General features: G+C 36.3%; 1 protein-coding gene across 1 annotated transcript in view; it reads right to left on the reverse strand.

Annotated features, from left to right (window-relative positions):
- The window catches only part of LOC123499390, a 64,739-nt gene that overhangs the window by 49,755 nt on the left and 2,582 nt on the right, over nucleotides 1-12,402 (reverse strand). The window contains 2 exon segments of the mRNA XM_045247329.1: nucleotides 3,396-3,556; nucleotides 12,186-12,310. Coding sequence (XP_045103264.1) covers nucleotides 3,396-3,556; nucleotides 12,186-12,303 — 279 coding nt within the window. The 5' untranslated portion in view covers nucleotides 12,304-12,310.

Below are 12,402 nucleotides of genomic sequence, written 5' to 3' on the forward strand. Positions count from 1 at the left end.
AGGAAAAGATTATTAATATTTACAAAACACCGGGGCATTACATAACAATCAAAAGTTTAGCGTATTCAACAGAAACATAAAAAAAAAAAACTTACTAAAGAAGGGAATGATTATTAATATTTACAAAACACAGGGGTATTACATAAGCAAAAGTTGTCTAATGTATTCAACAGTTATCATAAACCTTGCTGGACAAAGAAAAAAGTTATTAATATTTATAAAACACAGGGACACAATATAAGCAAAAGTTGTCTAGCGTATTGAACAAAACTTTAAACCTCGTTAAAGGGAAGAAATTGTTACCATTACAAACCAAAGATGCATCATAGTTATATAAGCAAAACTTGTCTGATATACTGAACAAAAAATCTAAAACTTACTGGCTGAAGGAGGTTATCAGTATTACAAAACAGTTCAGTGCCACACCTCCACTATTTCAAAAGGCTTCTCTTCAAGTGACACAAGTTTCCGTGGGTGATTTTATGGTTCTAATGACAAATGAACAAGGTTACTGCATTATTTACTGGAGAAACACCCTCAGAAATATAGCTTGTCAATTCTGTGTCCTTGGAAAATAGTCGTGGTGAGAAAGTGAAGCGTTTCAGAATACCGGCCCAGAGGTGGATCACATATAAGCAAGAGTTATACATGGGACTCAAGAAAAAAAATATAAAACTTGATTGAAGGAGGGAGATAAGATGTTTGCTACCATTACAAAACACAATACATGTAAGGAAAGTAATCTGACATATCTACAGAACATAAAACATTCTACCACACAAACATGAACAAATCAAAACAGAAACAAGATAACAGTATGGATAATGTGTAGTAGATGATAAAATTCTAGTGCTAATGAGTGACTGTGTGTAGATCAATGAGTCTTTTAGAAAATACTCTTGATAACGAAGCAAATCACCTTCTATGACCTTTAAAATGAGTCGTGGTGAGAGAGCAAAGCGTTTCTGAATTCACCACATCACAAGTTCGTCCACTCATCTTTAATCCTCTCTGGGGAGACACGACACTTTCACCTTCCAATCTTATTACTGTGGCAACTTTCCGTGAAGTTGTACAGGTGTTAGGGGGCAAGGCAATGCTCCTTCATTCCTTGATTACCTACCGTTACCTTTAATTAAACTTCATTACCACCGTTAATAATTGTTCTCCATAATATCAGAGGTTTGCACTTCATATGTTTTTTTTCTTAAACTTCATTACTATCAATATTAATTTTCAATATTATCAGAGGTTGACAATAATTGAAGTTTTCTCTCTTAGACATCATTACTATCAATATTAATTCTTTGTAACATCAGAAGTTCGCAACAATTAAGTTTTCTTTCTTAAATTTCATTACTACTAATACTAATCATCTATAATATCAGAGGTTTGCAATCATTTAGTTTTCTCTCTTAAACTCCATTACTATCAATATCAATTCTCAAAAATATCAGAGGCTGGCAATCATTAAGTTTTCTCTCTTAGACTTCATTACTATTCTACATAATATCAGAAGGTAGCAATCCATACATTTTCTCTCCTAGATTTCATTACTATCAATACATATTCTTCACAATATCAGAGCTTTGTAGTCATTAAATTTCCTCTCTTATAATAGGCTTAATTTCTACACATATTTATACTCCATAATAACAGAGGTTCGCAATCTAGTTCTCTCTCTTAAACTATCAATCAACCAATACTAATTCCCCGTAACATCAGAGGCTGACAGTCCACAAGTGTCCTCTCTTTCTTGCATCATTCTCTAGTGCCAAGCCAGCGTTTCTCAAGGTACATTCTGGGATAAGAGACACACATATGTACAGCACACGGGCTAACTTTTATACAGAGACCGCCATGTGTAGACCAAATGGTTACTTTCTGTAGCTTCCTTGATTTGTTAGATACAGTGAACCAAGAGACAAGGAAGCATGAAAAAGAATAAGAAATGTATGTTCTGCTGAGTAACCTTTCCACAGAACTGATAAAAAAAGAATCGCTACCTGGCATCTTAAGGCTGAATACGAGGAGGAGGAGGAGGAGGAGGAGGAGGAGGAAGGAAGATGAGGAGGAGGTGAAGGGCCTGAGGACAAAACCTGATGTATTCAAATGTCTTCTTCTTCTTTCCTCTTAAAATATTGTCTCAGCATAAAAGTGCAACCTTCCTCTTCCTCTTCTTCTTTCTAGTCTTCTTTTCTTCTCCCTTTTTCGTTCCACTACTTCCCTTCTCGTGTTTTCTTTTCTTATTCCTTCGTTGTTTTGCTTTTTTTTCTCACCACAAATCTTGTTTATCTTCTCTTTTCCTTTCTCTCTTTGCTCTGAGTTTTTCTTTTTTTTCACTTTCTTTCAGCTCTGTTTAATTATCGTCATTTCTTCCGCTCCTTTTCTTCACTCTTTCCTTCCTTCCTTCCTTCCTTCCTTCCTTCCTTCTTTCCTTCCTCTTCCTCCTCCTCCTCCTCCTTCGCATTTTGTTTTGTTTTTTCCCTTCAGTGTGTTCCAATCTCTTCTTTTCCTGAAAACACGATTGCAATTTCAAAAGATTTTCCTCGTTCTTAACTTTCTCTCTCTCTCTCTTTCTTCACCATCTGCTCCTCCTCCTCCTCCTCCTCCTCCTCCTCCTCTTTCTCTAATTGTTCTTTTCATCATTTTCTATTCTGTTTATTCTTTTTTCTTTTCTTTTCTTTTTCTTCTTTTACCCAACTCCTTCTCTTCCTCCTCCTCTTCTCTTGCTTCAAAACCACCTAACTTATTAAATTATTGCACCAAACTAAACCTTTACAATTTTCTTTCTGTTCTCCACTCCTCCTCCTCCTCCTCCTCCTCCTCCAATAGACACGGTAAGATGCACATAAATAACAACACTAACTCCCTTAAGTTCACAGGTGTCAGTGTGGAAGTTTGTATATTAATAATGAGGTGACTTCTGGTGCTTCTACTTGCCTATCTATCCGTCTATTTATCTATCTATCTACCTATCTATCTATCTATCTATCTATCTATCAGTGAGTTAATAAGGAATTAAGAATAACTATTACCTGTACACTCTTGTCGTAATGAACTTCACACCTTTACCTTGTGAGAGTTATGAACCGAGAGAGAGAGAGAGAGAGAGAGAGAGAGAGAGAGAGAGAGAGAGAGAGAGAGAGAGAGAGAGAGAGAGAGAGAGAGAGAGAGAGAGAGAGAGAGAGAGAGAGAGAGAGAGAGAGAGAGAGAGAGAGAGAGAGTAATTGCCCACCGTTGTTATTGCTCATCTAATGCTAGAAAACGCGAAAAGTATAGTAGAAAAGAGAGAAGCTTTCAGACAATACTACATACAGTGTGACTAAGATTAATCCACTGAAATACCTGCATAAAAGCACTCCTTAATTGACCCACCTGTCCCCGCCGCTCACCTGGTCTTTAGGCACCTTCCGATACTTCCATTTAAGGTACTCAGTCCTCGTGATCTCCTTCCCTCGGCCGTGGTTGTACATGAACACGCCAAACTCCTCCAGGATCAGTCTCTCCACCTCCTTGCCTCCACCCCGCGTGTACTCCTCAATCAGACGACCACCTGAGGAATGACAATTGTTCTTATTATACTAGTTACTTATCAATCTATTTATTTATTGAGGTTATTCATTTGTTTATAAGTTTTTTTCAGACAGTTTTTTTTATGAGAGTTTTTCTTGTTTTTTTTTTTTTTTTGCTTATTCATTTATCTACAGGTTTTCTTTATTTTATTTTATTTTTTCGCATGGCAGTTATTTAAGTCTCTTGAGGTCATTGATGTATCTGTAGATTTTTTTTTTTTTTCGTTTTTTTTGTCAGTTTTTTTTTTTTTTGTCTCTTTTTTTAGGATATTCATTAATTTGTTGGTTTTCTTTTTTCATGTCAGTTTTTTTTTTTATGTCATTTTTCTAGTTATTCATTTATTTCTGTTTCCTTTGTTTTTTTTTTTTTTGCATGCTAGTTTAGTTTTTTAGGTCTATTTCTTTGTCATTTTTTTTTTTTGCATGGCAGTTATTTAGTTTTTTTTTCTTTTGAGGTTATTAATTCTTTTTGTAGGTTTTCTTTACAGCCGAGTCTAGAAACAGTTCGATATTAAACTCCTTCAATACTGGACACATTTTTACCATGAGATTTGTGTACGATTATTTTATTGACATCAGGAAGGGTCTAAGGAGGTCAGAAGAATAATGGCCTCAGTCTTCACTAATATAATCCTCCACATGAGTTTCTGAAGCTGTATAAAATCACCAAATAGTAAGCAGAACAAACTTTTCTCCTCCTCCTCCTCCTCCTCCTCCTCAGTGAGCAAACCTTCAATAATTACATGACTTCCATATTAGTAGTTTATGTTTTTTATGTCTTTGTCCTACACCTCCTCTCCCTCTTCCTACTCCTCCTCCTCTTCTTCTTCTTCTTCTTCTTCTTCTTCTTCTTCTTCTTCTTCTTCTCTTCTTCTTCTTCTTCTTCTTCCTCTTCCTCGTGTATCTTACCTCCTCTTATTCCTCCCTCTTCCTCCTCCTCCTCCTCCTCCTCCTCCTCCTCCTCCTCCTCCTCCTCCTCCTCCTCTCTCTCTCTCTCTCTCTCTCTCTCTCTCTCTCTGTGTGTGTGTGTGTGTGTGTGTGTGTGTGTGTGTGTGTGTGTGTGTGTGTGTGTGTTCATTATCACTAACAAGGAGAACATAATGAATCAATATTTCACAGTTTGACGCTTTGAATATTTCAGTAGCGCTTTCTCTCTCTCTCTCTCTCTCTCTCTCTCTCTCTCTCTCTCTCTCTCTCTCTCTCTCTGATCAGTGCTGGCGGATAAATGAAGTTTTCAAGGATCAAGAGTGAATTAAACATTTTTCATACGAAATTTTTAATACTGAACTTTTTTTAATTAATCTCTTTCATCTACGATTTTTTTTTATATTTGCTCCGCTCAGAACTTTTTTGTTTTCCATTTTCTATTCACTATATGAGTTTGTGAAGTGAGGAGCGAGTTTATTTTTCTCTCTCTCTCTCTCTCTCTCTCTCTCTCTCTCTCTCTCTCTCTCTCTCTCTCTCTCTATCTATCTATCTATCTATCTATCTATTCTCTATCCATTTATATAACTATCTATCTATTTATCTATCTATCTATTTATCTACTTTATCTCTCTCTCTCTATCTCTCTCACTCTATCTATTTATCAACCTATCTATCTCCATCTATCTATCTTTTAATCTATCTTTCCGTTTATTTCTCTTTGAGCCTTAATGGAAAAATCAGCCTTCCATCTTTCCGCTTCCTTCCTTCTGACGCAATGAATGTTCTTACAAGAGAGAAACAATTAGATTTGATAGGCAGCCCCTCCTTGTTTGTCTTCATTTCATTAGTTTTTGAGATTATATTTGGGGAGACTGTAGACAAAGCGTTGCGAGAGAGAGAGAGAGAGAGAGAGAGAGAGAGAGAGAGAGAGAGAGAGAGAGAGAGAGAGAGAGAGAGAGAGAGAGAGAGAGAGAGAGAGAGAGAGAGAGAGAGAGAGAGAGAGAGAGAGAGAGAGAGAGAGAGAGAGAGAGAGAGAGAGAGAGAGAGAGAGAGAGAGAGAGAGAGAGAGAGAGAGAGAGAGAGAGAGAGAGAGAGAGAGAGACAGGCAGGTGCTGAGGGACACACTGGATCACCGCCGGAAAGTTGCAGCGCTGATATTGTTGCATAAAGCCCAGATCCAGAATGTTCCTCACCTAGCGGACCTGAGAGCTACCTGGAGAAGATCTGGGCGCAATACGAGAACAGTACTGAGTAACGACGTCCAAGGTCTCGCTCCAGCACCCACCAACAGGCCTTCTCCTCCGCTACCGTAGTGTGGTGGAACGCTTTCATTGCTGTAATGGACGCGACGCACGAAGTCTGCCCACACACCATATGTAGAGTCCACACACACAGGTGGTTACGTATCCAGCCTCAATATCCCCCATAACATAAAAAGCTACAAACGAGGTCAAACTATACATGAAAGGTTTAGGATAGTTGCAAAGGACAAATGTAACTTTAGCAAAAAAACAAAATACTGTACATCACTCATATCTGTCTGATAGTTTAAATAAAGAGAGAGAGAGAGAGAGAGAGAGAGAGAGAGAGAGAGAGAGAGAGAGAGAGAGAGAGAGAGAGAGAGAGAGAGAGAGAGAGAGAGAGAGAGAGAGAGAGAGAGAGAGAGAGAGAGAGAGAGAGAGAGAGAGAGAGAGAGAGAGAGAGAGAGAGAGAGAGAGAGAGAGAGAGAGAGAGAGAGAGAGAGAGAGAGAGTTATTCCAGATTATCCCTTTAAATATTTCGAAGAGTAAAAAGAAATAAGCCACAAACAAGCTCAAGAAACATTTCAATCAAGGTGTTTTTCATATTTTCTCTTCAAGGATTTTAGTTAGAGGGGAAAAAAAAGGAAGAGAAATATGAATGAGAGATGAAACAAAAGTAAATAGATAAATAAATGAAGAGGAATATGAATAAGAGATGAAAAAAAGAGTATATGAAGAAATAAATGAAGAGGATTATGAGAGAGAGACAGAACACGAGTAAATAAATAAATAAATAAATAATTGAATGAATGGAAAACAAGTGATATACATGAAAAAGATAAAATGTATAGAAATAAATCTAAATACGTTACAGATATACAAAAAAACTGAGACACACACAGATAAGAAGAAAAAAATAATAATATACTTAGATAAAAATAGATCAAATGATAAACGAATTGAAGGAAATGGAAATGAAAATAAACTTAAAAACAAACACAAATGAATAAAAAGAAATAAAAACGAAAAGAACTAAAAAATAAAAAAGAAAACAGACACGAAGCACTCTCTCATCTAAACAAAAACATAGAAAAAATAGAAATAAATAAAGGAATTGAAGACATATGAAAGGAAAAGAAACTTGATCCACACAAAAAAAAAAAAAAAGAAAAGAAAAAGATGAGACACCAAACACACACATAGGAAAAAATCATGAAAAAAAAAAAAACGAACTGAAGAGACATAGAAATAAAATAAAATTGAAACACACACAAATAAATAAAAGAAAAAGATGAAAAAAACGAAAAGACACGAAATGCTCTACCATCTGAAATACATAGAAAAAAAATAAAAAGAAATAAAGGAACTGAAGGAATATGAAAAAATAAACTTGAAACAAAGAAATAAACAAAAAGAAAAAAAAACGAAAAGAAATAAAGAAAAAAAACAGACACCAAACACACACACAGAGAAAAAAAATAACATAAAAAATGAACAGAAGAGACATAAAAATCAAACAAAGCTGAAACACACAAATAAAAAAATGAAAAAGAGACGAAAATAGATAAAAAAAAAAAAAGACAAACGTGACACTCTCATCTAACATACAAATAAAAATAATACACAAAAATAAAAAAAAAAATAAACAAACAAGGGAACTGAAGAGACAAGAAAAAGATAAAAGAAAATCAACTTGAAACACACAAATATACACAAAAAAATACAAAATAAATAAAATAAATAAATAAATGAATAAAACTGAGCCACTAAACACACTAACATTAAGGACACTCAGTGAATCAATAGAACCATCACACACACACACACACACACTATGACATTTGGTGGGCAAGAATAAAGTAATGAAGGTAGATTAAGGTAACCAAAGCTCCACTCCCAGCCTCTCCTTAGCCTTTCATCTCTGCCTCCACTAATGGCAATGTATGTCCTGCCCCGCGGCGCTTTATCCCCTCATCCTGCGCCTCCTCCCCTTAGGTCATGCCGCCCTTACAAAGAACACTCTTCCCTCCTGTCTCCCTTCCTCCTGCTCCTCCTCCTCCTACTTCTCCTCCTCCTTTTCCTCTCAAGCCGCCACTAAGATCAGGCTCAAGTCCTTGCCTGTCCTGAGTGGTACACTATATAAAGTCTTTAAATGGAGATAAATATAAGCAGGGTTCGTAAATATGGCGATTTTCTTTTTTTTTCTTCATTTATTTATGGTTTTAGTAGTGTGGTTATGGTATTTGATCGTTTTAATGTAGATTTTAGTAAGTTTTTTTTTTTTTATACCATGTGGGCTTTTCACGGGAATTTATGGGTTAAAGGGGATACGTATTAAGGGTACCTCCTATTTCAAAGCCCACCCGCTAGGAAACCGTTGCCCCGAGTGAGGAAACCCAACCTACACTCAGACCGTAGACAGAATTCGAACCCGTGCGCTTGGAGACCCTCGGATCTCAAAGCACGCACGGATCCACTGTACCACGGCGGCCGCAGGTTTTTCTAGTATATGTAAGTTTATTCATTTATTTATTTTTTTTAATGACAGATAAATATAAGCAGGATTCGTAAAGACGTCGATTTTTCAAGATTTTTTTTTTTGGGTGGGTGTTTATATTGTAGTTATGGTATTTGATGGTTTTGAAGTACATTTCCTGAAGGTTTCGTAAGAGTATGTAAGGTCTTTTGAATGGCAGAGACAAATATGAGCGGGGTTCGTAAAGATGATGATTTTCTTATATATATATATATATATATATATATATATATATATATATATATATATATATATATATATATATATATATATATATATATATATATTTTTTTTATTAGTGTGTTTATATTGTAGTTATGGTATTCTATGGTTTTGAAGGACATTTTCTGAAGATTCTGTAAGTGTATGTGAATAGCAGAGATAAATATGTGCGGGATTCGTAAATATATTGATTTTTTTTCCAGATATTTTTCATATTTAGAGTGTTTATATTGTATTTATGATATTCTATGGTTTTAAAGTACATTCTCGTAAGGTTTTGTAAGTATATGTGAGGTCTTTTGAATGGCAGAGATAAATATGAGCAGGATTCGTGAATATTCTTTTTTTAGATTTACGTTTATATTGCAGTTTTGATATTCAATGACCTTAAAGTATCTATTGTGAAGTTTTTATAAGAGTAAGTAAGGTCTTTGAATGGTACAGACATATATAAGAGGGCTTGAAAATATGGTGATTTTTTTTTCTTTTATTTATGGCGCTTATATTTTATTTATATTCTATGGTTTTAAAGTATTTTTCTGAAGGTTTTAAAAGTGTTAAAGTCTACAAAGACCTGTTATTAATTGATTAGTAAGTAGGATTGAAAAATAGTATCTTTTTTCGAGTTATCATTTTAATTTCAAGGTCTGACTCACATTTTTAAGGATTTTTCTTATATTCACATGAATAAATCAGTGAAAATGAAAAAAAAGTAGTAATTTATCAAGGATTTTTTTTCAGATATTGTATTTCGTGAGTTTAAAGTTCCACGCATATTTTCACGAGAGATTTTAAACGTTTAACTTATTTTTCTAAGCCATTTTCATATAGTTTAATTTTAGGCTATAAGTTTTTTTTTCTTTGTATGTATGTATGTATGTGTGTGTGTGTGTGTGTGTGTGTGTGTGTGTGTGTGTGTGTGTGTGTGTGTGTGTGTGTGTGTGTGTGTGTGTGTGTGTGTGTGTGTGTGTGTGTGTGTGTGTGTGTGTGTGTGTGTGTGTGCGTGTATGTGCATATGTATGTGCGTATAATAATAATAATATTAGGAATATTATTAGGAATTGCAGTACATGTATGTGTATGTATGTGTATGTATGTATGTATGTATGTATGTATGTATGTGTGTCTATGTATGTATGTATGTATGTATGTGTGTTTGTATGTATGTGTGTTTGTATGTATGTGTGTATGTGTGTATGTGTGTCTGCAAGTGTGTGTGTATGTATGTGTCTATGTGTATTGAGTAGTTAAACATAATCGGAAAAGAGAAAACAATTAAAAGGTATCGAATAACGTGTTGTTTTTTTCCTCCTCTGTATTTTTCCCTCGTTAGTATAAATTCAATCAATCTCTCCATTAAAATTAGCATAACTTTTTCCTCTCCCTAATCCCTCCCTCCCTCCCTCCCTCCCTCCCTTCCCTTCCCTTCCCTTCCCTTCCCTTCGCTGACCTTCGCTTCCCTAATCCATATCTCACTCATCATTAGTATCTCCTCCTCCTCCTCCTCCTCCTCCTTTTCCTACTCTTCTTACGCTACAAATTTTTTTAATAACCGTACATGGAAATATAACTTCTGATGAGCGGCTGCACATTCCCAAAACATGAGGGAAGTTAGAAGTTACTGAAGTGAATAGAGAGAGAGAGAGAGAGAGAGAGAGAGAGAGAGAGAGAGAGAGAGAGAGAGAGAGAGAGAGAGAGAGAGAGAGAGAGAGAGAGAGAGAGAGAGAGAGAGAGAGAGAGCAAGGAAATAAAAACCATCACGAAACAAAGGAAACAAATCTTACCTCTCTCTCTCTCTCTCTCTCTCTCTCTCTCTCTCTCTCTCTCTCTCTCTCTCCTCACCACCCTCCAGCTCCTACAACACCTCTAAAACATAACACTAGTTCCTAGTGCCATATAGCCTTTCAGGCTTGGTACTGGTACCCATTATAATTCAATTCAATTCAATTCTCTCTCTCTCTCTCTCTCTCTCTCTCTCTCTCTCTCTCTCTCTTGGAGTTAGGTAACAGCAGAAGTTAGAAAACAAGTAGATATGTTTTTTTCTGATTGTTTTTCATCACTTCCCCTCCGTCTTAGGGAAGGAAAGTGAGAAACAAGTGTATTTCTGTTCTCCTTTCTTCTTTACGTAAAGGAATTCTGACCAAGAAAAAAGAAGAAAAAAAAGAAAGAAGAAAAGGGTTCAATCAAGATGCCAGTCCCCAAAGATTGCAGGGAAATGGATTATCTAAAGTTTGAGGATTAGTGTCTTGAAACCTTCCTCTTGAGACCGTGCTATAGTCTCGCTACGGTAAAATGGCCCCTGGATTTTAAAACCTATTGTAGCTTATTGATAACTTATTTGATTTGATGTGAGTTAACCAGTACTCTCAATCATTCATACTTTCTCTGATAAACTCAGGAACTCCCTGCCTGCTTCTGTATTTCCGTCATACTACGACTTGACTTCTTTTAAGGGGGAGGTACCAAGACATTTGTTCCTTAATTTTGTCTAACTCCTTACTTTTCTTTAAGGGAACAAGCACTCAAGTGGGCCTTTTTCTAATATTTTGTTGCCCTTGGCTGGCTTCTCTCCTGCATAAAAAAATAATAATAACACTTTTTTTGTTGATCAACGCACTTATTGCAAAGATGGCTCACGGTTTTCAAGATCTGACAACCACGCATTCCCTGGGACACCATTCAGACCGAGACCCAGGAGCCACTTTAGAGTAGACAGACTATATAGTTAAAGGCAAGAGGAAACACATAAACAGGCATGATGTTCCAGAGTTTACGAGCAAATGGGATGGAAGGTTGAGAATACTGGCTAGCTCTTGCGATAGAAAGGTAGAAAGAATAGTGGCAAAAGATTGAGAACACTGATAAGTGATTGATAATGCTCCTTAACTATCTCGGCCCTATTCCAGGACTGGTATATAAGTTGGCCTTTTTGTTTGATAAATTATGTTGCCCTTGGTCAGTTTTCCCCTCTTAAAAAAAACTAGTGCATTAAAGAGGTGGACAAAATAGTGATGAATGAATGAAAATACTAGTTAAGTTTAGCATGAGAGAGGTGGACAGAATAGAGATGAAAGACTGAGAACAATGATGAAAGACTTGGCATATTACTTAAATCTTGTATTGGGAAGGTGGGCAGAATAGTGATGAAAAACTCAGCATATCACGTGAGTCTAGCATTAGAGAGATGGACGGTGATGAAAGATTTAACCCTTTCAATACTGAGACACATTTTTACATTGATGTGTTGGTGTGATTAGACGATTCTATTTACATTAGGAATGGTTTATGAAAGTCAAAAGTCTTTGCTATTCTAAACCCAACATATGTTTCTGAAGTTGCATAAAATTGCCAGGTAGTAAGCAGAATGAAAATGAAAACGTGGCATGGTACTGATGGGGTCAACATATCATGACTTGCATTAGGAAGGTGGACAAAATAGGGATGAAAGAACAAATAACGAGACTCTTACATTAGGGAAGTGGACAGAATAGGGATGAAATACTTGCCATATGACGTGACTCTTGCATTAGAACGGTGGACAGAATAAGAATGGAAGACTTACCATATACTTACCATATACCTTACCTTGCATTAAGGAGGTGGACATAATAGTACGTGACTCTTGCATTAGGGAGATGGACAGAACAGGGATGAGGGAAGAGAGCCTTGAAGCAACGCCCTTACCTTTCTTATAGTCAGCCAGGCGGTAGAGCACACAGTCATCGCTGGAGGCCTGAGAGATGACCAGGTCTAGAGCTGAGCCGGGGTTGATTGCTTGTTTCTTGGCGGCGCAGGCTCCCATTTTCTTTCTGTGGGACACGTAGAGGGGGGAAGCTTATGTATTTGCACTCTTATGGCTATTTTGTGTCATACGTATCTTTATCATTCCCGTTTTCTGTCT

The sequence above is a fragment of the Portunus trituberculatus genome, chromosome 49 (genome assembly GCF_017591435.1).
Source record: "Portunus trituberculatus isolate SZX2019 chromosome 49, ASM1759143v1, whole genome shotgun sequence".
Lineage (NCBI taxonomy): Eukaryota > Metazoa > Arthropoda > Malacostraca > Decapoda > Portunidae > Portunus > Portunus trituberculatus.